General features: G+C 42.0%; 1 protein-coding gene across 1 annotated transcript in view; it reads right to left on the reverse strand.

The window, feature by feature from the left end:
* Window positions 1–3,984: 3,984 nt before the first annotated feature.
* Window positions 3,985–27,758, reverse strand: part of LOC143882740 (disease resistance protein RPP2A-like) — a 33,087-nt gene continuing 9,313 nt past the window's right edge. Inside the window, exons 7-11 of the mRNA XM_077386173.1 lie at window positions 27,225–27,247; window positions 15,862–16,269; window positions 11,174–12,044; window positions 10,844–10,968; window positions 3,985–4,264 (exon numbers count right to left, since the gene is read on the reverse strand). Coding sequence (XP_077242288.1) covers window positions 3,985–4,264; window positions 10,844–10,968; window positions 11,174–12,044; window positions 15,862–16,269; window positions 27,225–27,247 — 1,707 coding nt within the window. The remainder of the gene's footprint in view (window positions 4,265–10,843; window positions 10,969–11,173; window positions 12,045–15,861; window positions 16,270–27,224; window positions 27,248–27,758) is intronic.

Below are 27,758 nucleotides of genomic sequence, written 5' to 3' on the forward strand. Positions count from 1 at the left end.
GGGCAAAATTGGAAAGTTGGCCACAAAACGTGTTTAAAACGCATTTTGAACGTGTTTAAAACGTTTGCCTAAAAAAATGGAATTTTATTTGTTGTAAAAGTTTTAAACGGCACACCAATAAAACACGTTTTTTCAACAACAAAAGAAAAAGCCGTTTAAAACGGAGTTTTGCTAACTATGAGTGAGATATTCTATGAATGTAGGACAATTTTTGGTGACAATACCTAGAGATATCAAAGTGAGATTAATGCTAACACGAGGAACGAAAAATCTTTCTCAAGCTTAATTCCAAGCTTAATCTTTTTCAAGATTAATGCCAATCTTTCTCAAGCTTAATTCTGATGCTCCGCTCTCTGATGGAGAAGCCTCCATGGGAGGAATTATCCGAAATCAGTTTGGAGAATCCCTCGGCTGTTACTCTCTTGTCGCGATCCCAGCTTCTATCCATGAACTGGAATTGGAAGCTATTCTTCATGGTATCTTCCTTGCCGTTCAAGTGAACGCCAAGCATTTATGGATTGAATCTGACTCTACAAATGCGGTCCAGGTGATCAAGGGTTTTCAGAAATGCCCTTGGAGAAAGATTGCTACTCTCTGTTCCATCAGAACCACCCTTCAGAAATTTGAATCCTGGAAAATTTCGCATGTGTGGAGGGAGGGAAAAATATGGCTGCTGACATTTTGTCTAAATGTGATTACCATGTCAAGGGTGTTTCAATCCTTCCTAATTTTAGGTCCCCTTCTCTAAATGTTGTAATTGTTTCTGATGCGTCGGGAACTATTTATGAAAGATTGTAACCTTCTTATTTTCTATTAAATGTGAAAGGTAGCCTGCGTTTAGCCAATCTAGGAAAAGTGAATGAGTCCACGAGGAACTCCAGAAAGGGCTGCCATCCAATGGATACACAAAAGTGAAAAAGTTGTTTTAACCATGGTTTTAAATTTCGTTCCGAATTTTGGATTTCGGCCGAAATTTAAAACCGAATCCGAAATATAAATTTTTCGGCTGAAATTATAAGATTTTCACCAAAATTTCCAACGAAATCGAAATTAAATTTCACCGAGATTTCGTTTTCGTCTGTGGCCGAAACTGAAACCGAATTTCAAAACCTTGGTTTTAACTATTGAACCATGGCAATTTGTTGGAGTGAATTAAATGATCGGCCCGGGGCTGCCTCTGCCCCCTCATTCTTCTTTCCCAAATATGAACCTTGAGTCATCAAAGCCTTTATGACTCGGCTAGGCCCCTATTACGTAACGACGCCCTAAGCTATTGGAGCTGGAAAAACACTTGCCTGATAGCCTTATTAGTAGTTGGCCCTGTAGAAACGAAAAAAATTCCTAAGGAAAAACTTTCACAAAAAGAAAAAAAGGAAAAAAAGCCCAACAATCCAAACAAGGCTATGAGGAAATATGTTTAGGCATTGAATGTAGGTAACCCCAAGACTTATTAACCAAAAATGAGTTCTTGGGTATTGCGCATCCATGGAATAGCCCATCTGAGTCCTATAACTGACCCATATATTCGTAGGATCCTGACCGTCCATAGAGACTAACAACCTTTATAAGTGGGCCATAGCTGAAATTCGATCACATATGGTTTGAATACAAAAATCCTACCCATTGAATGTGTGATCTTGCACATTTCTATCTTCCAATGTTCCCTTGCAGGCCATGAATCAAAACAATGTTTCAAAATTGAGACTAAGATGAGAACACAACTTTTATAAAAAGGAAGTTGACTCGGACGAGTTAATGATTGAGTGGGCGAGTTCCAGCGTAAAGGGTAGTACCGTCATTTAGAAAATCAAAGGGCTAGTGATGGAAGGTTCTAGAAAGTATGACGAGGACAAGATAAGCCTAAAACGATTTTTTTAATGGAGCAGCTAACATGGTGCTGCCCGTACTCCATGGATCAAGCCTGCCCCCTGCCCGCTGCCCGAAACCCTAGCACATAGATTTGTGTCCAAACGCCCATGAAACCCTTATAAAATGCAAGCAAACCCTAACACCTTCTCAAATCTCAAACCCTATCTTTCTTCCTCTCCCTTTCTTTCCTTCCATTTTTTTTACAAGTATCATTGAGCCATTTAGGTGGGTATACTTTAAGCCCATGGCCATGACACACTAGGCTTAAGTTAGTAAGCCCTATATATACTGTCATAGCTGTTTGTCCTTTCTAAGGCAAAAGGCTTTCCCAACATCTTTAGAAAGGGTTTTTTTGTGTACTATTAGATCTTGTTCCTTATGTACTGTGTGATATATGGTGGTCTCTTTCAGATGAATGAAAGTTAAGTCCATGACACCTAAGGCGCAAGTTAATCACACCCCCTTGTTATATAATCACGTTACTACTATGTCCTTATTTGTATATATTCTTCTTCAAGTTCGTGTACTTCTTTTCATGGATGCTAAAAAAAAGGGGGTGTTTTGTAGATCGCCTGCTATAATGCGCCATTTTCTGGTGGGTAGATGTTAAGCCCATGACACCACGTGCGTAAGTTAGTATTTCCCATCATTATCTTCTTTTTTCGTAGTCCAAAAGGGGCTTGTCTTGTTAGTCATCTCTCCACGAGATTACAAACTAGTTATGTACTTATGTAGTTATGTTAACAATATTTATTTATTTATTTTATGTTAAAAAACTTCGCCTGTGTTTTTCATAGCCTGCCCCTATCGATAAAGGAATAGGGATGGAGTCAGGTAGGCATCGGCTGAAAACTTTACCACTCTTCTATGAAATAAATCCAGCCGACCTCAACTAGTTTGGGACAAAGGCTTAGTTGAGTTGAGTTATGTGCAAAAACTTCCAATCCGCCTGTGACACCTTGTGGGCAGAGCGGCCACCTTTTGCACAAATTGAGAATAAGAGTGCTTTTTTATTTTTGCAGTTTCTTAGAGATTATCTCTAGTTATTTTGAGATCTGCAAATAGGAGAAACCCTATTTAGGGTTTAAAGCGCACATTTATAAATATCGGATCTCTATTTAGGGGCATTGATGGGCTAAGATTGTCCAACATATCCCAAGGATATCCTATTATTAATCTGGAAACTAATTTTAATCTGATAGATCTTCTATGAATCCATATTTCAAGATCGTATGTTACGGATCTATACAAGGGATCTTTATGTAGTCTGAAAATCTGATTAGGGTCCAACAAATTACAAAAAATTCCTTAAACTTGTTTTGTGTGATTTAGTATAAATTCTAATGCTATTTTATTAATATTAATAATATATAGATCAGTAGGAAAATGATTTTGGCACTCCATTGTTTTGATAAACATGCGCTCCCATGTTTGTCATGTTCCAAGGGCTTTAAGAGCTTTTTGAGAAATATTATGGTTCTCAAAAAGCTCTTAAAGCCCTTCAAACACTAGACGACAAACATGGGAGCGCAGAAATCATTTTCCCAGATATATGGTAGTCTTTTTCAAATGAGTGTAGGTTAAGCCCGTGGCACCATAGGCGCAAGCTAATGAATCTCATCCTTATATAATCACACAAGTCGTAATTGTCACATGTGTTGTCTTTCGTTCGTAAAGTTAGTTCTTTTCAATTTTCATTGATGTTAAAAAAGGGTGTCGTTACCATCTTTTAGGTGAGTGTAGCACACGACAGATCCAAGGAGTACCCATCGACATCCAAATCCAATCTCTTTCCAACATCTAAAAGGGCTGTTGTTACTAAGATCTGTCCCTAGAAATACAAACCGTTTACATATTAACGGTGGGTGCACGTTAAGCCCGTGGGACCCCATGTGTAAGTTAAAACAGTGAAACCTACTATATTCTTCATTTTTTATGTTTCACGAGCAAAAACTTCCAATCCGCCTGCGACACGTGGTGGGCAGAGAGGCAACCTTTTGCACAAATTGGAAAATATGAGTGCTTTTTTCTTTTAACAGTTTCTTAGAGATTATTTCCAGCTCTCTGAAATCTGCAAATGGGTCATACCCTATACAAGCACACAGATTCTATGTTTTAAAATTCTTTGGTTATAGAAAATGATATTTCCACCCCTTTTCCAAGCACTTGAGGCAAATTAGAAAATGATATTTCCACCCGTTTTCCCACCATTTGACCGGTCCTCTCTCTCTCTCTCTCTCCACACACAACAGGAACAGTTGGGGGCCCAACAGAAATGTATTTTTTGTTGATAAGTAATTTCGATCGATTTAACCAAATATTTTTTAACGATCTAACCCGATTTTTTGCTGATTTTAGCCCATGATTCTTCTTTCGCATTGAATCTGGCAATGCCCTGCACCAATGGCAAGAACATTGAAGGGAGTAAGGATGGCAATGCAATTACAAGAGCAGAGAAAAGGGAGAGATAGAGACAAATGGAAAGTAAACAAAGGCATTTTTATCATTTGAACAATAATAGGTCACCCCTGCACGGTGAATATTTTCCAAATTGTCCTAGAATAATTTCAGCAAATTTCGGCATTAACCCAAGTCTAGACTCAAGAGTCACTTCATGATAAAATGAGAACAGATAGTCAGATAGACACGATCATAAAAAAAATGTTTGTGTTGAAATCATTTCCCAACATATATTTTTAAAAAACTAAAAGAAAAAGCAAGACAAGATCATTCTAAAGAAATGGAGTAAGAATTATACTTTTCTTTTTGGAGTTTGATAATACTGGACTTTATGGATCAAACATCAAGGGCGGCACCTATGTTGTAACCCCATTACTCACCACAACACAGGAAGACCATACAATTTCACACTTCTTTTACCCAACAAAAAAAAAAATGGAATTCATATTATCTTTCCTTCCATCGATTGAGAAGCAAATCAACTTCTGCCCCAAAAGTATTCCCCTTCCTTAGGAAAAATACCCATTGTGCCAAATTCATGATTTGGGATTTGGGATTTGGGATTTGGGAAAAAAGCAAGTGAGAAGCCACCCAACCTTGGAGTTTCTATCACCGACGATGCCAAAGACTACTTTTATACAAATTCCCTGAAAACACCAACAAAAGAGAGCGCAAAAACAGACACCAAAAGACGTCCATGGATTGTAGGGTTAAATCGATCGAAACTACATCTTACGCAACGTCTATAGATTGTAGGGTTGTGATCATCCTAACGAAATGATTTTTGAGGCACAACCTATTTACATTGTGGCCCATCAAATGAATGGTTTGGATCATTCTATGGATTTGGTCGTAAAGTAACATATTAAGGCCCGTCCACAACATAGGACGATCCAAGACGTCCACGGTTTGGATAATCTTATGGAGTTGGTCGTACAATAACATTAAGGCCCAACCGATTTTTTTTTCAAATTGAAGCGTACCGTCCACAACATAGGATGATCCAAGCCGTCCATGGTTTGGATCATCCTATGGTGTGGTTCGTACCAATTTAGGCCCCACCCATATTTTTTTAAATGATGTGTACCGTCCAGACCATAGGATGATCCGAGCCGTCCATTTGATGGGCCACAATGTAAATAGGTTGTGCCCCAAAAATCATTTCCGTAGTCACAACCCTACAATCTATAGAGGTTGCATAAGATGTAGTTTCTATTTAGATCAGAGGGCTAGGATCAGCCTATGGAAATAAATTTTGGGGCGCAAACTATTTACGTTTATGGCTCATCAAATGGACGGTTTGGATTATCCTATGGTGTGGTATGGGCGGGGCCTATGTTGTTCAAAGATGGGCCACCATTCCACCAACGGTTTATGTTGGGCCCACCAACTGTTCCTGTTGTGTGGAGAGAGAGAGAGAGAGAGAGAGAGAGAGTGGTCAAATGGTGGGAAAACGTTAGCCAGCCGTCCGGCGGGTGGGGGGTGGGGGGGTGAAAATAGCCGACAGGGAAGGGGGGGTGAATATCAGCGCCCTTTATCTAACTTGTTGATTTTTGGTTGCTTCTCCTATTATTATAAAAGTATGTTAAGTCATCTAGAGTCATAGTCAAACAAACCCATTGGATTAGGATGAAAATAAGCAAGAATGAGACGGTAGCCCCGAATCACTAAACATACTCAGTATTTTATGGGGAAATCTTTAAGTCGGGTCATATCGATATGATAGAATACTATGATAAAACATTGTCTATCAAAACGAAAAAAACTAAAGAAGAAGAAGATGATAGAGACAAAGAAAATGATTGAGTTAATTCGAGGAAACTCAGACCTCCAATGTGGTGCAGCATTCTATGTAATTATTACCTTCCTGAATAGTCATACGTCATCTAAGTTATATAGAAATTGGGGAATGTAAATTAAGAAACATAAAATAAAAAAATAGGAAAAGGAAATTAAGGAAACCTACAAGAATATGGAAGTAACATAAATAAGGAAAGACAGCCTAAATATAGAGAACTGGTTGTAACACTGATTCTTTTCATGGATAAATATATCTAATGTTTATGTGATTATATATGACTAATCTCATTAGCAAGGGAGATATCAACCAAAGTTACCAAAGAATGAACATGTAACTTTTTAAAGGAAGTAAACACAAAAGGTTCACCCATCATATGATCAGATCATGTGAGTCAATGACCCAAGGAGTGAGTTTCTGTGAGTGAGAAAAGAAGCATTTACCTATATGAGCCAAGGTAGCAGGAAAAGAATATTAAATTTAACAAGTTTATCAAAATCCTCACATGAGAACACTACCGATTCACGAGTTGAAGAAGCCTATAGAGGAGTCCCGACTATAAACGGTATGAGAAGTATCCTCAGAATCATTGATAAACATAACCTGAATTTCCCAAGCAGTTTTGCCAAATATGTCCTAACACCTGTCTGAGTTGCGATTACGGATCGCACAACTATTTCATGAATGAGGAGGAGAAGAAGAAGACGAGTAGCAGAGTGAGAGTTTCTGTGTGCATTTTTGTAGCTCAGCTTGTGCTTGAAATGTCGGGAGGGTGTTTGTCTTGAAAAAACGAGGGTGAAAAGAGAGCGAGAACGTATAACTCTCTTCCCCCCTCTTCGTTTGGCTTTTGCTCTTATTGCTTTTATTTTTGACGGGGATTTTACGAGAGAGCAATTATACTCTTTAAGTAAGTACTTACTAGGGGGCCAACTCGGGTCATGTTCAACCCAAACCTGTCGGGTTTAACCTGGAAAAAAGTCGGATCGGGTTGGGTATCTTTCAGGGTCATGTTGAGTATCTTTCAGGTATGGGTTGACCTTTCCTAACCCAGGTTGAGTTCAAGTTCGGGTTGAGGACTCTTGCTACCCGACATGAGGTGAATCCCAACATTTTTTTATCATTTTTTTTGTTTCTCGTTTTTAGTTTGTACATTTAAAGCTTAAAAACACGGGTTGGGTTGGGTCGGGTTGGGAAATGGGATCCTCTGGTTGGGTTCGAGTTGGCCTCAACCCGACCCGAGTTGCACCCCTAATATTTTCTGTTTTGAAAATTCTGTCCTCATTTCAAATTGAAGCCTATGAATTGGATTCCATCTAGTTCATCTCCCACCAATCCACGATCCAATCCTAGTTTCCCAAACTCCTATAATAGTCCACCCTTCCTTATCCACCCTACATCAGATTTTATAAACATGGAGTTCCTCCCACACACCACGAAGGTGGTGCAGTATTCACCAGGACTCTGGTCTCATCAGGTTTTGTATCAGAAATAGATTCCATACCATCATAGTCTCCCTTCCATAGATCTATCCTGCGTCAAAACTCGTCTTATTGACACTTTAAGGTTGCCAAATAATTGGTCAGTGGTTGATATACATGGAGTTCCTCCTACATACCTACTACGGTATTCACTAGGACTCTAGTTTCGTTGCTCAAGCAAGAACATGTTTTCAAGTAGATGATAGATCTTTTGAGATATTGGCTTCAAAAACAGTATGTCTTGCGAATATAATCCCAAAATATCCTAAGTAGTATTAAGGAACATGACATTTGCTGTCACTTGTAATTTCATAGAATGCCACACCAATGTAATAATTTCACAATTGTCGGGGAGCGAATCATTGTAAAAGTTGGATTTGGGGGGGATGATTTCTGTTAAAAATTTCAATTTATCACATGCACCCAAGGCGACTTTGAAGAAATGGACCAACATAGGTAATTGGGGCCATCAAGTTTGATGGAACTTGTTGAAGAGATGAAAACTCCATGACAAGGGATTTTGTGTCACAGTAGGAATATGCAGAAAGGTAGATGGGATTGTACACGACACACGTATAGGTTGCAACCCAATAAATTAGTTCTCAACCAACACAAGTTTTGTAGCAGGACATACACAACAGTCCACTAGGTGGTGAGATTCATTCCACAACAGTCTAAATAGGTGCACAAAAGCACAAGTAGTTCATAGGATAGTTTAATGCAGTCCACAACAGTTAATTCATTGGCACATCAACTCAAACAGTCCACAACAGTACACTAAAAGTATACTAACACCCTAGGCATAACAGTCCATAACCCATTTCATTTGAGTTATTTAAATGTTCATTTAGATGCCTTGTTAAGTGAAACCTCAACCCGCAAATGGGATGTCAAGTGGGATACATTGGTAAAGAAAGAGTTTTAGCGTAGTGGTGGGGTCCACGAATGAAGGGAGAGATGGGTTTTGGGGAGTAGGTGGGGTCCATGAATGGAAGAGAGATGGATTTTGGGTGTTGGGGAGTATGTGAGTTTCGCGAATTTCAGGGATGGATGTTTTGGGTTTTGGAGAGAAGGTTGGGATTGATTTTGGTGTATTGCAGCTGGGAAATAAGGAGTAGATCAAAGGTGGGCTTTCAAAGGCTAGATCTATGGTTTGGAAGGTTAGATCATAGAGTTTTGATGGCTAGATATAGAGCCTTGAAGACTAGATCAGCGGGCTTCTCAGGGCACGAAAGCTTATGTAGAAGAGAATGTGCCTGACAGGGAAAGCGATCCAAAGATCGAGCATAATAGTAGATCTAGGCTTTCAAAATGAAAATCGAGAATTTTAGTTTGGTAGGAGTATTTCCATAACTGTCTTCAATGGAGTATTTCCAGATTTTCAGATTTTCGTTTGGTAGCGCCTTCTTATGGTACCCTCTCAATTGAGTTTCAAAAGGGCACCAATCACACTTTGTCAGTAATATCTTATGATTTTTTGTGCTTGAAAAGATCAGATAAGTTTAATTAATGTCTTCATTGGAAACATAGAGGCATCAATCAACTCATGATTCGATCGAAACTTAAATACTGTTGTAAGTTTTGTCAAAGAATTAAATAGTTTCATATTCCAATGAAACTAATAATGAGACATATGTCTAACATTTTTCTTAAGAACACTAATCATACTCCATGCCAGTAAAATTCTATAATCTTGGTATTCAATCAACTTATGTTTGAATTGAAACTTGGAGGTCCGACTCCAACTCTTGTTTGAATTGAAACTTAGAGATCCTGCAAGTTCTCGTAGTCGAATTAGATATGTTCACATCAGGAAAAGGCTGATCATACAGTTCATGTCAATAAAATCGAATCACTTTTGCCCTCCCCAAATTTGAATTGAAAATTTGTACTGTGAGTTATTCATCATTGAATCAGATATATTCAAATATGAGTAGAAAGATTTTAAGTCAATGAAGCTTCTTAAAGACAATGAAGACGACGAAGGGGAGGTTAGATAAACTAATTCCAAAGATTTTGCATAAGCTACTTTTTTTTTTGAAAAGGGCAACAGAATATATATATATATATATATATATATATATATATATATATATATATATATATATATATATATATATATATATATATAAAAACAGAACCGAGGTGGTCCTGAAGGAACAAAGATAATACAAAGATAGCAGTGCAATAATTCAAGGAGGTAGATAGTCAAAGCACTCAAACGCGGCCCGAAAGACTCCTTTCTTGGCAAGGGTGTCTGCTTCCGCATTGGCTGATCTCCTGACATGGCGAAAAACAGATTTTGCATAAGCTACTTAAGATGTGTTTTTTAGTACCTTGTATATGTGAGGTGGTTGAGGACCTCTTATGACTCTGCTCTTAAGATAACTTCCAAGTTCCAAGGAAGAAAAAATGATTGTGGCCTTATCCTTTGATGAAAAAAAGGTGCTGCGTGTGAACGGCTTGGAAAACCACAAAAGAAGTGAAAAAAAGTCTTCAACAAAGGAAGGGAAAAAAGAGAGTAAGGAAAGCTAGGTCTTTAAGGCACTCTTGTGAAGGTTGTGAAGAAGCGTTGAAGAAGGTTGAGGAAGCACATCTATCTAGGGAGTGTGGACGCTTGGATCCTAGACGGCATTAAGTATGTGTCGTGTGTAATCCGGAAGAAGTTTCGTAATTTTGTAATCCGGTGAGTGCTTCTTGCAATCCCCTTTTATTCTCCACAGTAATAAAATCTTTTGAATTCTTCTCCCGTGGATGTAGCCACACTTTGGTAAACAAGGTATATCTTGTGTTTTATTTGTGTTTGTCTTGCACTTTATTTTATTTTGTTCTTGCAATTCTACTTCAGAAACATTGCATAGTGTTAACACAAAAAAATCGGAAACACGCTTGTGTTTAGATTGCTAATGGGTCATCGTTGTGGGCTGTTTGGCAACCCAAATTCATAACATGTATTTCTTCAACACTTGATTATGATTTTCATCCATCTAAAGTATAACAACTTAGAAGTGATTTGCAATAGCCTAGTAATAAGCTTCAGAACAGTAAACAGAAATGATACCCATTTTCATAAATATAACATTGATGTTACTTTCATGAAACATATGGCGAGGAAAGCAGAAAACCAGAGTAAATGTGAAACGACTTCCACGAAAGATATAATGCTGAAGGTATAAAAAATATATGCAATGAGAAAATTTTATATCTATGCAACTTACTGTGTTTCGGTAACTCCCACCTATTTGGCTTTGCTTGAATTTCCTGTGTCACATTTTGAGGATGGAGAAGTTCATGCAGACGTAAGTCAGTTGGCATAAATTTCAGAGGACAGTGAAGGAGAAGCTGAATATTTCTTGTTCCCTGCTAATAAAAGCAGAAGTCGATTTCAATTGAAAAATAGATATCAAGCATGGCTTAATCCAGTTGCTCACAGAACCATTATCGTATCTTGCAAACACATGTTTATGACATTTATTTGATAATTCTTTCACGGAGAATAAAGGATAAATAGAATAAGGACCAATATAAAAAGGAATAAAGGGAAGAACATCATGAAACCAATCCTTACCTTGCGTTTATTACTACGACCAGGGCATTGTATGACAGATTCAACCGCTGCACGATGCGAAAAATTGGCACCTCCCAATATACAAACTACATTTTCTTCCTTTGTTCCAAATGCCTCTCTCATCTTTTGAAGTTCAACTTTCGACTCTTCTACAGTCTTGCCAAATAATGTCATGCCAATATGTTCAAGAAGCATGGGTACCCCTCCTGTAGCTTGTACAACAGATTTTGAAATCTCCATATACTCATCTGGGGATTTGTCTCTCTTATATGCATTCTTACTTAATAACTGAAGGGATTGGTTGAAATCCAATTCTCTAGGCTTGTAAACTTTTTCAACTCCGTGAACTTTCAACAAATGCTCATCTCTAGTAGTGATGATGATCCTACTTCCAAGACCAAACCATTCATTCCCTCCTGCGAGCACGTCAAGCTGTGAAACATCATCAATGTCATCGAGAATAACAAGAACTTTCTTAGCTCGGAGTCTTTCTTTGATCACATTGACGCCTCTGTCAATGTTGTATATTGTTGGCTTCCCATATTTTGTTGTTTCGTTAACAAGTTGGTTTTGCAAGGAGACTAGGCCATTGGGTTGTTGTGAAACTTCTCTAACACTCGAAATAAAGCTGCTTCCATCGTAGAAACGGAAGATTTGGTTATAAACTGCCTTGGATATTGTTGTCTTTCCAATCCCATGCTTTCCTTGAATCCCAATCATTCGGACATCCTCTGCTCCAATATCCAACAATTTCATCACATCTTCGACGCGTGAATCAATTCCAATTGGGTGCTTAGCAATGTGTAAAGGTGTATGGTTCAGCTCATTCAGTACACTTTCAACGACTAACTCGACCAGCTTTGCTTCGTCCCTGCCATTGAGTAAAAAATAGCAGGAGTAAAAATAAAGGGAAGAGATGAAGGTGAAGGTGAAGTATAAAATGAAACAAATGTTTCTCTAGGTGAGAACCTATTGCATCAAGATAGCCATGTATATGAGAAACCAATATGTCATAAGCTTTCACAGGCCAAGCGAAAAGTCATGTGCATGTAGCTGAATCAACAAGTATACATCTATGATGGGATTTCTTCAAAAAAAGAAAATATTTGGTTTAAATTGTTGAAATACTTGAAGAACAGTATAAATTCTCATTGGTTTGATGACATGATATCTATTAAATCGTAATCAAATCTTTCATACAAGAGGATAGCAATAGCATAAGTTCCTTTCATCTTACAGCAAACCAAAAAATAGTTTACGAGACAAAATTCAGCCTTGCCTGCACCTTCCTATATATAACTGAATCAATTTTCATATTCAGCTAGCTTTCATTATTAGGACTTCTTATACTGAAATCCAAATTAGCTTTATATAAACAAAAAAAAACCATTGGATCCATACATTACTCAGTTCATCAAAGTGTATTCACATGTAATCAATTTTCTAAAATTAAATGAAACTAAGAATATTCTAACATTTAAAAGCACTCATAAACAAATATGCTTACTTGGGAGAAGGATGTTAGTGCTGCTTTACCGATTAATCGTGAGAAATTGAGTTTTGGCTGCTGAAGGTTGATCGAAGATTCGTCAGTTGATGTCGAAATTTTCGGAGGAATTGAATGGCTGATTATATCTTACAGTAACCATATCAATGATCAAGAATTCAGAAGATCACGTGCTATTCATAGTTAAAGTGTAGCCATTGAAGAATGAAGGCATTCCTAAGAATAAGCTTGTGCTCTGAAGTCTCTGTTTGATCTAATGCAAGTGATTTTACAAGTTGATATTTCCATGGCCATATCTTTGAAAAAGCAGTTAGGCTTCCAAGCTGCAAAACACTAAATCAAGTGATGACAGTTAAAAAGATGCTGAAATGAACTCACCATGTAAACTGTCATTCAGGAGTTTTTAAGACATTAATACAAATAAAACCTAGGCATGAGTATTCAAGCAAGAAAAAATAAATGAAAAAGAGAAATATGGTCTTAAACCATACTCAAAGATAAGGGCACTAGAGACTTGAAACAACCAATTTCTGCAAATTCTTCCAAAACCAGCCAGACACATTCTGCTATTAACAAGGACAAAAAGGAAAGAGGAAATTGATGTGTGTGTAGGAAATTGAGAGTTTTTATATCGTGTAAGCCTCTGTAGTCTAGTATTTTTCAAAATGCGCTATGTAGTCTAGTGTTTACATGGTGTAAGCCTGTGTAATCTAGTATTTTTCAAAAAGTAATGTATGGCCCACACCATAGGATGATCTCAAACCTCCGATATATAGAGGTTTCCATAATATGCAGTTCCTCTATAGATCAGAGGGCTAGGATCATCCTATGGACATAATTTTGGGGGCACAACCTATTTATGTCGTGGCCCGTCAAATGGCGGTTTGGATCATCCTATAGTGTGCGCCGTACAATACTGAATACTTTGAGAAAAATACCGGACTATATGGGGCTTAAAGAGAAATTATATGGTGGCCGACTGTGTGGAAACAAAGGCGGAGAGAGAAAACTCCACCCTTGACCTTTTATCCAACAAAAAGTAAAAAAATGGGGCTTTTGTTGGATAAAAATGAAGGGTGGGGGGTTTTCTCTCTCCGACCTTTACATGTAAAGGTCGGCCACCATATAAAATCTCGGGGCATACATCATATAATTTCTAAGGAAACCAATATCTATTGAATAAACATATAACATTACCCATTTGAGATATTCTTCAAATTCCACCCTTTCAAATTCCCAACCACCCTCAAAGCCTCCCTCCATTTCTCTACCTTTTCCTTTCCCAATTCCTCTTCATGCATAAAAAACGCTTCCTTGAAGTTTCCATTTTGGTTTCTAATTTCAAAAGGCTCAACATCAAAGAACACGGGATAAATCTTAGCCTTTCCAAGTTGCACCACCTCTGCTACCTCTTCTAGTCTTTCTCTCGAATAACCATAGTTTCTTGAAAAAACTACAATGGCAATTCGCAAAGCTTCAAAGGTCTCACGGCTTTCAAGCTTACCAACCATATGAGTCCTGGCCCCGACACGAAGTAGAGCACTGTGGAGATGGCTAGTTAAAGTCATGCGAGTGTCATCACCAAAACTCAACAAGAGATCGAAATTGAGAGGAGTGGAGGTAGTCTTCCATGAAGGTAGGTCTGTATTCTTTGCCATGAAATGTTTGTAGAGAATGAGAGATTTATGTGGAGGTGAGGATAAAAAAGGATTATGGAATTCAAGAAAGGTACGTAAGAAACAAGAACAGGGTAACGTTTCCCTTTTGTGGGTGTTTAGCTAAGTATTAAATAATATAATGCAACGGTACATGAGTAGAGGTGCATGCATCCAATATGTAAATATCAATTTAGGACAACTGTCCGAATCTATTAAATTTTGTTCTTATTTTTTTTTTTTAGGGCTGCTAAAAATTTTGTGACCCATGCAGAAAAAGACAAGGGAGTGGGCTCGAATCCTCATGAAGTGCCCCAAAAGAAAGAGGGTAATAAGACAAAAAAATAGCATCAACTATGTTTTCTATCAAAATAAACAAAGGGAAATGTTATCAGCACTACTGTATTTTGATGAGGGCACTCCACACTTTATTAAAAGTATGGTATGGGCTTCACCATAGGATGATCCAAACCGTCCATAAGATGGACCACAACCTAAATAGGTTGTACCCCAAAAATCATTTCCGTAGGTTGATCCTAACCCTCCATCTGAATGTTAGAGTTGATCCAAACCCTCTATAGATCGGAGGGTTAGGACGAACCTATGGAAATAATTTTTGGGGCACAACCTATTTAGGCTGTGGCCCATCTAATGGACGGTTTGGATCATCCTATGGTGCGAGCCATACTGTACTTTTAATAAAGTGAGGAGTGCCCACATAAAAATACAGTAGTGCGGATAACATTTCCCTAAACAAAGGGAAACGATAAATTCGCTCCATTTTTCGTCAAATCACGAGTGGATTTGCAACGGTCACCCCATTTTTGACCGGCCGACACAAGGGTCATATAGATGTATAATAAATGATCGGTGGTTGAAACGGTACAAAAAGCTTATATACTGGGTTTTGGTGTATACAACTACAAGATTACTAAAATTGCTTTAAAAGCCAGTACAGTCCAGTATTGTTTCAAAAGTGGCTTACCCCATAGGATGATCCAAACCGTCCATTTCATAGGCCACAATGTAAGTAGGTTGTGCCCAAAATCAATTTCATAGGATGATCCTAGCCCTCCGATCTATAGAACTTAAAATAAGCAATTCCTCTATAGAGCGTAGGGCTAGGATCATCCTATAGAAGTGATGTTTTTGGCACAACAACCCCCATGAAATGGACAGTTTGGATCAACCTATAGTGTAAGCTGTACAGTACTTTTTTGAAAAATACAGCACTATACGGGCTTACACCATATAATAACTCGTCTTTAATCTTTATAGCATTTCCACGTTAGTAAAAATCATAATAAAACAAGGGAAATGATACCAGCACAACCATGTTTTGATAATGCACTAGCTCATCTTGTCTTTTATAATTTAAAGAACTGTCAAACGTTATTACTGTTCCCAAAAAACTCTCACAAGCCAATTAAAAAAGAAACGACAAGCTGAGTCAGTACAATTATAAAAACATGGCCGTGCTGATATCATTTTCGTAAAACAAAGGAAACAAAGTTCTTGGAAAATACCCGTACGCATGATCCTTCAAGCTCCACCCTTTGAATCCCCCCGCTGCTTTAAGTGCTTCCTTCCATCTCTCCACAGTCTCCTTTTCAAACCACATTTCATGTTCTGAAAATGCATCTGTCGAGCTTCTGATAAACAATGGAAACTCAACATCAAAGAACACAGGTAAAATGTGTTTCTTATAATCTATCATGTGTGTGATCTCTTCAAGGCACCACCTAGAAGAAACGAAGTTCTTCGAAAATATGGGCACCGCAATTCGCGAGTGTTGGATCGCTTTTGATAAATTGTGACTTATCTCTTTGCCATATTCGAGATCGTCTTCGTCTCGGAACGTTCGGATTCCTTCGCGGAGGAGAGCTGCATAGAGATGGCTAGTGAAGCTTTTTCTGGTATCTTCCCCTCTAAAGCTAAGAAAAACATCATAGTTGTATTGTGAAATGGGGGTGTTTGAACTGGGTTTGTGGTTTATTTTCGCCATGAGAGAGAGAGAGAAAGAGTTTTCACACCAGATCCAAGAGAGAGAGAGAGACAGAGTTTTCACACCAGATCCAAGGGATGGATCCTCTGGTGTAACGTTATTACTTCTTTCCTAAAGATGCGGATTGTTACCTACCAAAAAGATGCCTGTGGGGCCTCCTTATGCTCTGTCCATGTGATCAATGTTAGGATTCTCACTTGTTAGGGAAAAAATAAGAATGTAAAGGGCAGTGATATATTCGCCTCCTTTTCTTCCTTCGCCACCCGTTTTGTATATTAATTATGACTGATCCTTTTACAGTAGAAGGGGTGGTCCGGAAAAAAAGGGGGGAAATATATCATTTCTGCGTACAAATTGTGGGTTAATTGCAACCGACCATGTCTCCCCTTCCAATGCGAACTTGGTGGGGCATTATTTGCACTAAACATTCATAGGGTGCTCGGGAAAGGTGCTAATTAACCATGGGTTATTGAATGTGGGAAAATTCTGGCTGGAATTTGGAATCAGAATTGCCATTATGGGATTCTCGATAAACGGAAGAGGGGGTGAATATATCATTGCAGCCTCAGGTGGACAATTATTATGTTATGACTTTCTCAAAAGGGAAATGATATCCCCCCCTCCCTTAAACGGTTTATGTGAGAATCGTTCACTTCTCAAGGATACATTCCACCCCCTTTAACGTGTTTCTTTGCCTTTAAAACTTAACGAATAACGTTAAAGGGGGGATTTTATCCGTCAGGGGGAGGGCGCATCATTTCCCTCTCAAAATCGTCCAATAAAGTTAGAACTCTCCGACTTGATGTTTTTCAAAATCTCTTCAAATTCACCCTTGTTACCCGATATGGAGAGTTTTCACTATTCTATATTATGAATGGGAGATGATTTCCCCCTAAGGATTATGCCCACTTTTAGCGTGATTTGCATAAAAAGCGTTAAAGTTTGCCACAATTCACTTTAAAAAGGGGGCGCATAATCCTAAGGGGAGTGAAAAGATCATCTCCCTTATGATTTGATCATCATTATACGATTCTAAGGCCCAATATGAAGTGTGTGCCTTAATTCAGCTCGACCCGATGATCAGGCACAATCAATTTTAAAATGGACAACTAAGATCAACTCATGATATAATCTTTGGTCGGGTCTGATGGATTGCTGATGGTTGCTGGTGGAAAGTAAGAAAAAATAATTAGCACTACTTATCTACTGCTGCTCGCAAAATGGGATTCCGTTTTGGGAAAAAAGGGCTTCAGCCATTTGAGCCACGTCCGCTAAAAGACAAATGGATGGAGCTGAAATACCAATAAAAGAAATAAACACACATTTAAAAAGGTGACATCAAGGGTTATTTCAGTCTCTTTATTTTCCAGACGGAATCCCGTTAGGAAAGAGAGAAATGGGATCGGATTGGGTTAGGTGTTTTCTAGTTTGATTAGGAGAGAAAGACCTGGCTTTATAAGGTATTGAATATCTTTTAAAAGTGGTCTTATACAGAGAGAGAGAGAGAGAGAGAGAGAGAGAGAGAGTTTATGGGGTATTTCTCTTGTGGTGAGAAATAGAGGTTGTTTTATCTCTTAATTATTTTGCTCGTTTAGTATTTGTTGCTTTCTCATAATGCAAGATGGTGATTGTGATCTCACCCATAGTATAAATTCTAATGCTATTTTATTAATATTAATAACATATAGATCAGTAGATATATATATATATATATATATATATATATAGGAAAATGATTTCGGCACTCCATTATTTTGATAAACATGCGCTCCCTTGTTTGTCATGTTCCAAGGGCTTTAAGAGCTTTTTGAGAAATATTATGGTTCTCAAAAAGCTCTTAAAGCCCTTTAAACACCAGACGACAAACATGGGAGCGCATGTTTGTTTATCAAAACATGGGAGCGCAGAAATCATTTTCCCAGATATATGGTAGTCTTTTTCAAATGAGTGTAGGTTAAGCCCACGGCACCAGAGGCGCAAGCTAATGAATCTCATCCTTGTATAATCACACAAGTCGAACTTATCACATGTGTTGTCTTTACATTCGTAAATTTAGTTCTTTTCAATTTTCATTGATGTTAAAAAAGGGTGTCGTTACTGTTAGACCTAAAATCGGTAACAGGTACAGCAGTGATGTAAGAGCTGAGCTGGATGACTAGGGGAGCTGAGTCCTGAAGGACCGGAGTGAACGAGGAATGAGGTGGTCGAGAAAGAGTCCTGCTATGAGGGCTTAGTCCTGCACAAGGCAAGCGAGGTCAGAAGACCAGACCGGGTTTTACTCCGGACAGGCCCTTCGACACTCAAGTCAGTATGAGCAGGAGTGAAGGGGAGATGTCTAAGAGTTTAGGGAGAGAAGGGATTTTCGCATTACCCATTGGTCTGAGCTTTGATCATCTATTTATAGGGAAAATCTGGTGAGGTGTCCTGGACAGGTGTCCAGGACAGGTGGCGGCCTGTGAGAGGCTGCAGCTCACCTACTCTGAGACAGGTGGCGGCCTGTGAGAGGCTGCAGCTCACCTACTCTGGGACAGGTGGCGGCCTGTGAGAGGCTGGTGTTTTCACACCCCATCAGTTGCCCCCCAGTTTTCCAAGTCATTGAGGGACTTGGGAAAGTGTGATCAATCGTTTCTCTTAATGGGTAGGCATTGTCTGGGAGTGAGTCAGAAAATTAAGTTCAGAAATCCAGTCCGGAGTCCGGCTGGAAGTTGAGTTCGGAGATCCAGTCCGGAGTCCGGCTGGAAGTTGAGTTCGGAAATCCAGTCCGGAGTCCGGCTGGAAGTTGAGTCCGGAAATCCAGTCCGGAGTCCGGCTGGAAGTTGAGTTCGGAAATCCAGTCCGGAGTCCGGCTGGAAGTTGAGTTCGGAAATCCAGTCCGGAGTCTGGCTGGAAGTTGAGTTCGAAAATCCAGTCCGGCTGGAAGTTGAGTCAGGAAATCCAGTCCGGAGATCCAGTCGGAGTTGAGTCTGGAGGTCCAGTCCGGAGTTCGGCTGGAGTTGAGTCCGGAGATCCAGTCCGGAGTCCGGCCGGAGTTGAGTCTGGAGGTCCAGTCCGGAGTTCGGCTGGAGTTGAGTCCGGAAATCCAGTCCGGAGTCCGGCCGGAGTTGAGTCCAGAAATCCGGTCCGGAGTCCGGCCGGAGTTGAGTCTGGAGGTCCAGTCCGGAGTTCGGCTGGAGTTGAGTCCGGAGTCCGGCCGGAGTTGAGTCTGGAGGTCCAGTCCGGAGTTCAGCTGGAGTTGAGTCCGGAAATCCAGTCCGGAGTCCGGCCGGAGTTGAGTCCGGAAATCCAGTCAGGAGTCCGGCCGGAGTTGAGTCTGGAGGTCCAGTCCGGAGTTCGGCTGGAGTTGAGTCTGGAGGTCCAGTCCGGAGTTCGGCTGGAGTTGAGTCCGGAGATCCAGTCCGGAGTCCGGCCGGAGTTGAGTCTGGAGGTCCAGTCCGGAGTTCGGCTGGAGTTGAGTCTGGAGGTCCAGTCCGGAGTTCGGCTGGAGTTGAGTCCGGAGATCCAGTCCGGAGTCCGGCCGGAGTTGAGTCTAGAGGTCCAGTCCGGAGTTCGGCTGGAGTTGAGTCCGGAAATCCAGTCCGGAGTCCGGCCGGAGTTGAGTCCGGAAATCCAGTCCGGAGTCCGGCCGGAGTTGAGTCTGGAGGTCCAGTCCGGAGTTCGGCTGGAGTTGAGTCCGGAAATCCAGTCCGGAGTCCGGCCGGAGTTGAGTCCGAAAATCCAGTCCGGAGTCCGGAGATCCAGTCCGGAGTTGAGTCTGGAGGTCCAGTCCGGAGTTCGGCTGGAGTTGAGTCCGGAAATCCAGTCCGGAGTTCGGCTGGAGTTGAGTCCGGAGATCCAGTCCGGAGTCCGGCCGGAGTTGAGTCTGGAGGTCCAGTCCGGAGTTCGGCTGGAGTTGAGTTCGGAAATCCAGTCCAGAGTCCGGCTAGTGTTGAGTCCGAAAGTCCAGTCCGGAGATCCAGTCCGGAGTTCGTCAGTCCGGCTGGAGATGAACTGGATTTTGTCCTGTAGCGCTTTGCGCCATATCCAGTTCGGCTTGAGATGAGCTGGATTTTGTCCTATAGCGCTATCCAGTTCGGCTTGAGATTAACTGGATTTTGTCCTGTAGCGCTTTGCGCTATATCCAGTTCGGCTTGAGATGAACTGGATTTTGTCCTGTAGCGCTTTGCGCCATATCCAGTTCGGCTTGAGATGAACTGGATTTTGTCCTGTAGCGCTATCCAGTTCGGCTTGAGATGAACTGGATTTTGTCCTGTAGCGCTTTGCGCTATATCCAGTTCGGTTTGAGATGAACTGGATTTTGTCCTGTAGCGCTTTGCGCCATATCCAGTTCGGCTTGAGATGAACTGGATTTTGTCCTGTAGCGCTATATCCAGTTCGGCTTGAGATGAACTGGATTTTGTCCTGTAGCGCTTTGCGCTATATCCAGTTCGGATTGAGATGAACTGGATATAGCGCAATCAGCTAAAAGACGAAATTGAATTTTGTCTTGTAGCTAATCTCACCGAGTCCTGGTCGGCTTGAGATGAACTGGATTTTGTCCTGTAGCGCTATCCAGTTCGGCTTGAGATGAACTGGATTTTGTCCTGTAGCGCTTTGCGCTATATCCAGTTCGGCAATCCGGTTGGAAATGAGTCCAGAGATCCAGTCCGGAGTTTGAGCCAGTCCGGCTGGAAATGAGTAAGGAGATCCAGTCCGGAGTTCGTCAGTTCGGCTTTTGGAGCAGTCCGGAGCTTATCAGTCCGGATTGTGTCAGTCCGGAGCTTGGAGCAGTCCGGATTTTGGAGCAGTCCGGAGCTTGGAGCAGTTCGGAGTTCGGCTTCTACCGGACTGATTTTGACGTTTTGTAGGACGCGTCGTATTCAGTCCGGAGTTCGGAGTACGGAGTTCAGAGTCCGGAGTTCGGAGTTCGGAGTCCGGAGTTCGGCTTCGACTGGACTGATTCTGACGTTTTGTAGGACGCGTCGTATTCAGTCCGGAGTTCGGAGTACGGCTTGCACAGGACTGATTTTTTGTCGTCTTGCGCCCAGTCCGGTTCGGACCGGACTGCTTTTTGTCGTTTTGCTGAAACGCGTTATATCCAGTCCGGCTGGGGCCGGACTGATTTTTGTCGTCTTGCGCCCAGTCCGGTTTGGACCGGACTGCTTTTTGTCGTTTTGCTGAAACGCGTTATATCCAGTCCGGCTGGGGCCGGACTGATTTTTGTCGTCTTGCGCCCAGTCCGGTTCGGACCGAACTGCTTTTTGTCGTTTTGCTGAAACGCGTTATATCCACTCCGGCTGGGGCCGGACTGATTTTTGTCGTCTTGCGCCTAGTCCGGTTCGGACCGGACTGCTTTTTGTCGTTTTGCTGAAACGCGTTATATCCAGTCCGGCTGGGGCCGGACTGAATTTTGTCCTGTAGCGAGACTCGTCATATGCAGTTCGGCCTGAGATGTTCTGAACGGCTTAGGATGACCAAGTTTTATTGAACTTGGGTTTCCGGGCAGCGAGTACCCTAGTTTTAGCGATCTGGGTTTCCAAGTAGCGAGTACCCTAGTTTTAGCGAACTGGGTTTCCAGAGTACCCGAGTTTTAGTGAACTGGGTTTCCAAGCGGCGTTGGTTTTTGCGTCCGGGCTGGTTCCGGACCAGGAGTGAGCTCCCGATCTTTGCGGAGACGAGCCGTGGCGATCCAAGCAGCGAGTACCCAGTTTTAGCGAACTGGGTTTCCAAAGTACCCGAGTTTTATTGAACTGGGTTTCCAAAGTACCCAAGTTTTAGTGAACTGGGTTTCCAGGCGGCGATGGTTTTTGCATCCGGGCTGGTTCCGGACCAGGAGTGAGCTCCCGATCTTTGCGGAGACGAGCCGTGGCGAACCAAGCAGCGAGTACCCCGTTTTAGCGAACTGGGTTTCCAGAGTACCCGAGTTTTATTGAACTGGGTTTCCAAAGAGTACCCAAGTTTTATGAACTGGGTTTCCAAAGAGTACCCAAGCATCTGTGTCGTGGCCGTGGTCCTTATGGAACCGACAGTACTTTGAAGGATCTCTCCTGTTTCCCTTGGAGATCATTCTAGCAGGCCACTTCACGAACTCTTCTTCGCTGATCGCCGCCAGTATGTGCTTTCTGGAGGTGTTGAGAGGCGTGAAGTTTTCTTCTCTTCTCTGAGGAGGCGGAGACTTTTCTCTCCTGGGAGGTTTATCCTCCCTGCGCTGCTTAGGGAGATTCTTCTCTTCAGAGGTTATCCTCCGATTTGAATTAAGAGCTGCCAGTGTTTCTTCCACCGTTATGTACTCTTCTGCCCCGGCCATAAGGTCCGCTAGTGAGTGCGGATTTTGTCGAGCCACCGCTCGACGGAATTCATTAGATCTGGCGCCTGCGAGGAGCGCATTCATTGCTGCTGAGGGATCTAGATTTGGCACTTGAAGTGCCTCCCTGTTGAATCGGCGGACGAACACCTTCAGAGGCTCGTTGTCGTCCTGTCGCAAGGCCATCAGGGAAGCTGTTGTTTTCCTTGGCCTGCGGCTGCTCATGAAGTGGCGGACAAGATCCTCTCCAAAATCATCAAAATTGTTGATGGAGTTCGGTTTGATCCTGGAATACCAGTCTCTTGCCGCGCCAGTCAGCGTCGTTGGAAACGCTCTGCAAAGAAAGCCATCGGAAGCTCCGTGGAGGAGCATAATTGTTCTGAACGTTTCCAAGTGGTCCACGGGGTCTGTAGTGCCGTCATACTGAGGGACGGCGGGCATTTTAAACCCTCTGGGTGCTGGGGCACCCAGAACATCATCAGTGAATGGCGTCCTGCTTGAGAACGCCCTGGAGACTGGCCAGCTCTGGTCCTTCGCCAGTTCCTCTATCCGATGATCCATCTCCTCCATTCTCTGTAGTAGCGGATCCGTCCTGTGGTCCAAGGACCTGATCCTTTCCACAGACTGGCTCGCCGCGGAGCCGGACTGACTCTTCGGACTCCTACGACGAGGCCGGGACTTCACTGGTGGTGCACGATCTTCATGAGCTCGGCGCCTTTGTGCGGAGCGGGACCGCGACCATTGGCGGCGGTGAGGCTCTGTTTGGGAATGTCTCGCTGTGGGGTGATGGACTTGTCTGGTGGAGTGGTGAGTTCGATCCTCACCATGGCGCGACGACTCTCCCCTGTGGATGTCTGGCCTTTCTTGGACAGATCGCAGAGCCTCTGGGGGAGGTTGTGAAGGCGTCTGAAGCAGTTGCTGATACTGCCCAACGAGAGCTGTCATCTGTTGAAATAGAGCTTGAACTTGCTCCGAGGTGGGCAAGGGATTCAGATGTTCTGAGCGAGCCGGGCTCTGCTCTGCTGTAGCAGAAGCTGCTACTACTAGTGATGCAATTCGCTCGCTCCGGGTCCTGCGGGGTAGCGCGGTTTGGGTAGTCCCCGCCCGCGCAGTAGGCATCCGCGTACTCTTGCGTCCTGCCATTTTTGTGAGTGGGATATGTAAGGACAGCTTTTAGTTCTGGGGTCCCACGGATGGCGCCAATCTGTTAGACCTAAAATCGGTAACAGGTACAGCAGTGATGTAAGAGCTGAGCTGGATGACTAGGGGAGCTGAGTCCTGAAGGACCGGAGTGAACGAGGAATGAGGTGGTCGAGAAAGAGTCCTGCTATGAGGGTTTAGTCCTGCACAAGGCAAGCGAGGTCAGAAGACCAGACCGGGTTTTACTCCGGACAGGCCCTTCGACACTCAAGTCAGTATGAGCAGGAGTGAAGGGGAGATGTCTAAGAGTTTAGGGAGAGAAGGGATTTTCGCATTACCCATTGGTCTGAGCTTTGATCCTCTATTTATAGGGAAAATCTGGTGAGGTGTCCTGGACAGGTGTCCAGGACAGGTGGCGGCCTGTGAGAGGCTGCAGCTCACCTACTCTGAGACAGGTGGCGGCCTGTGAGAGGCTGCAGCTCACCTACTCTGGGACAGGTGGCGGCCTGTGAGAGGCTGCAGCTCACCTACTCTGGGACAGGTGGCGGCCTGTGAGAGGCTGGTGTTTTCACACCCCATCAGTTACCATCTTTTAGGTGAGTGTAGCACACGACAAATCCAAGGAGTACCCATCGACATCCAAATCCAATCTCTTTCCAACATCTAAAAGGGCTGTTGTTACTAAGATCTGTCCCTAGAAATACAAACCGTTTACATATTAACGGTGGGTGCACGTTAAGCCCGTGGGACCCCATGTGTAAGTTAAAACAGTGAAGCCTACTATATTCTTCATTTTTTATGTTTCACGAGCAAAAACTTCCAATCCGCCTGCGACACGTGGTGGGCAGAGAGGCCACCTTTTGCACAAATTGGACCTTTTGCACAAATTGGAAAATATGAGTGCTTTTTTCTTTTAACAGTTTCTTAGAGATTATTTCCAGCTCTCTGAAATCTGCAAATGGGTCATACCCTATACAAGCACACAGATTCTATGTTTTAAAATTCTTTGGTTATAGAAAATGATATTTCCACCCCTTTTCCAAGCACTTGAACTCGCTTCGCCAAATTAGAAAATGATATTTCCACCCCTTTTCCCACCATTTGACCGGTCTCTCTCTCTCCACACACACAACAGGAACGGTTGGGGGCCTAATAGAAACCGTTGGTGGAATGGTGGGCCCATCTTTGAACAACGTAGGCCCCGCCCATACCACACCATAGGATAATCCAAACCGTCCATTTGATGGGCCATAAACGTAAATAGGCTGCGTCTCAAAATATCATTTCCATAGGCTGATCCTAGCCATCCGATCTAAATAGAAACTACATCTTACGCAACCTCTATAGATTGTAGGGCTGTGATCATCCTAACGAAATGATTTTTGGGGCACAACCTATTTACATTGTGGCCCATCAAATGAATGGTTTGGATCATTCTATGGATTTGGTCGTAAAGTAACATATTAAGGCCCGTCCACAACATAGGACGATCCAAGCTGTCCATGGTTTGGATAATCCTATGGAGTTGGTCGTACAATAACATTAAGGCCCAATCGTAGGCCCCACCGATTTTTTTTCAAATTGAAGCGTACCGTCCACAACATAGGATGATCCAAACCGTCTATGGTGTGGTTTGTACAGTAACATTAAGGCCCAATTTAGGCCCCACCCATATTTTTGAAAATGAAGTGTACCATCCAGACCATAGGATGATCCGAGCCGTCCATTTGATGGGCCATAACGTAAATGGGTTGTGCCCCCAAAAGGGTTGCCCCATCAAATGAATGGTTTGGATCATCTGTGGTCTTACAGTAACATTAAGGCCCGTCCACAACATAGGATGATCCAAGCCGTCCATGCTTTGGATAATCCTATGGAGTTGGTCGTACACTAACATTAAGGCCCAATCGTAGGCCCCACCAATATTTTTCAAATTGAAGCGTACCGTCCACAACATAGGATGATCCAAGCCGTCCATGGTTTGGATCATCCTATGGTGTGGTTCGTACCAATTTAGGCCCCACCCATATTTTTTAAAATGAAGTGTACCTTCCAGACCATAGGATGATCCGAGCCGTCCATTTGATGGGCCACAATGTAAATATGTTGTGCCCCAAAAATCATTTCCGTAGTCACGACCCTACAATCTATAGAGGTTGCATAAGATGTAGTTTCTATTTAGATCAGAGGGCTAGGATCAGCCTATGGAAATAATATTTTGGGGCGCAACCTATTTAACGTTTATGGCCCATCAAATGGACGGTTTGGATTATCCTATGGTGTGGTATGGGCGGGGCCTATGTTGTTCAAAGATGGGCCACCATTCCACCAACGGTTTATGTTGGGCCCACCAACTCTTCCTGTCGTGTGTGTGTGGAGAGAGAGAGAGAGAGAGAGAGAGAGAGAGAGACCGGTCAAATGGTGGGAAAACGTTAGCCAGCCGTCCGCCGGGGGGGGGGGTTGAAAATAGCCGACAGGGTGGGGGTGAATATCAGCGCCCTTTATCTAACTTGTTGATTTTTGGTTGCTTCTCCTATTATTATAAAAGTATGTTAACTCATCTAGAGTCATAGTCAAACAAACCCATTGGATTAAGATGAAAATAAGCAAAAATGAGACGGTAGCCCCAAATCACTAAACATAGTCAGTATTTTATGGGGAAATCTTTAATAGGGCTGCAACTCGGGTAGGGCGGATCGGGTTTTGGAGAACCCAACCCTACCCGAGAAATATCTCGGTCGGGACGGGTTTTTTTTTGGAAAACACACGATTCCCAAACCCGGCCCTACCCATGATAAATCTCGGGTCGGGTCGGGTTTTTTCACGTTGATGCAATTTTTTAAGGAAAATTCTTGTTTGGCAAGGCAACTCAACTCATAGAAGCAGAAATTAAACTCACATTACACTTGAATCAAACAATGATGTAATTACACTCACATTACACTTGAATCAAACAATGCTGTAATCAAACAATGTTGTAATTACAATCAAACAATGCTGAATCAAACACTTTAATCAATTCAACTCATAGAAGCAGATATTACACTCACATACAATAACAGTGGGTGCGTGGGTTTTCACTTTTAACTTTTAACTAACAATAGAAAAAAATGTACATACTATAACTTATGTAACTCGGGTCGGGTTGGGCCGGGCCCTTTCAAACCCGGCTCGACTCGAGATTCATGCGGGCTTTTGAATGCTCAACCCGGCTCGACCCGAAACCTGAACCCAACCCAGGCTATTTTCGGGTCGGGTCAATGTGGTTCGGGTAAAACCCGGCTCGAGTTGCAGCCCTAATCTTTAAGTCGAGTCATATCGATATGATAGAATACTATGATAAAACATTGTCTAACAAAACGAAAAAAACTAAAGAAGAAGATGATAGAGACAAAGAAAATGATTTAGTTAATTCGAGGAAACTCAGACCTCCAATGTGGTGCAGCACTCTATGTAATTATTACCTTCCTGAATAGTCATACGTCATCTAAGTTACATAGAAATTGAGGAATGTAAATTAAGAAACATAAAAATAAAAAAAAAATAGGAAAAGGAAATTAAGGAAACCTACAAGAATATGGATGTAACATAAAAAGGAAAGACAATCTAAATATAGAGAACTGGTTGTAACACTGATTCTTTTCATGGATAAATATATCTAATGTTTATGTGATTCTATATGACTAATCTCATTAGCAAGGGAGATATCAACCAAAGTTACCTAAGAATGAACATGTTTTCAAGGAAGTAAACACAAAAGGTTCACCCATCATATGATCAGATCGTGTGAGTCAATGACCCAAGGAGTGAGTTTCTGTGAGTGAGAAAAGAAGCATTTACCTATATGAGCCAAGGTAGCAGGAAAAGAATATTAAATTTAACAAGTTTATCAAAATCCTCACATGAGAACACTACCGATTCACGAGTAGCAGAAGCCTATAGAGGAGTCCCGACTATAAACGGTCTGAGAAGTATCCTCAGAATCATTGATAAACATA

Source organism: Tasmannia lanceolata, unplaced genomic scaffold (genome assembly GCF_043159265.1).
Source record: "Tasmannia lanceolata isolate RefF3 unplaced genomic scaffold, GAP_Taslan_0.1 ptg000008l, whole genome shotgun sequence".
In the NCBI taxonomy this organism is placed as follows: Eukaryota; Viridiplantae; Streptophyta; class Magnoliopsida; order Canellales; family Winteraceae; genus Tasmannia; species Tasmannia lanceolata.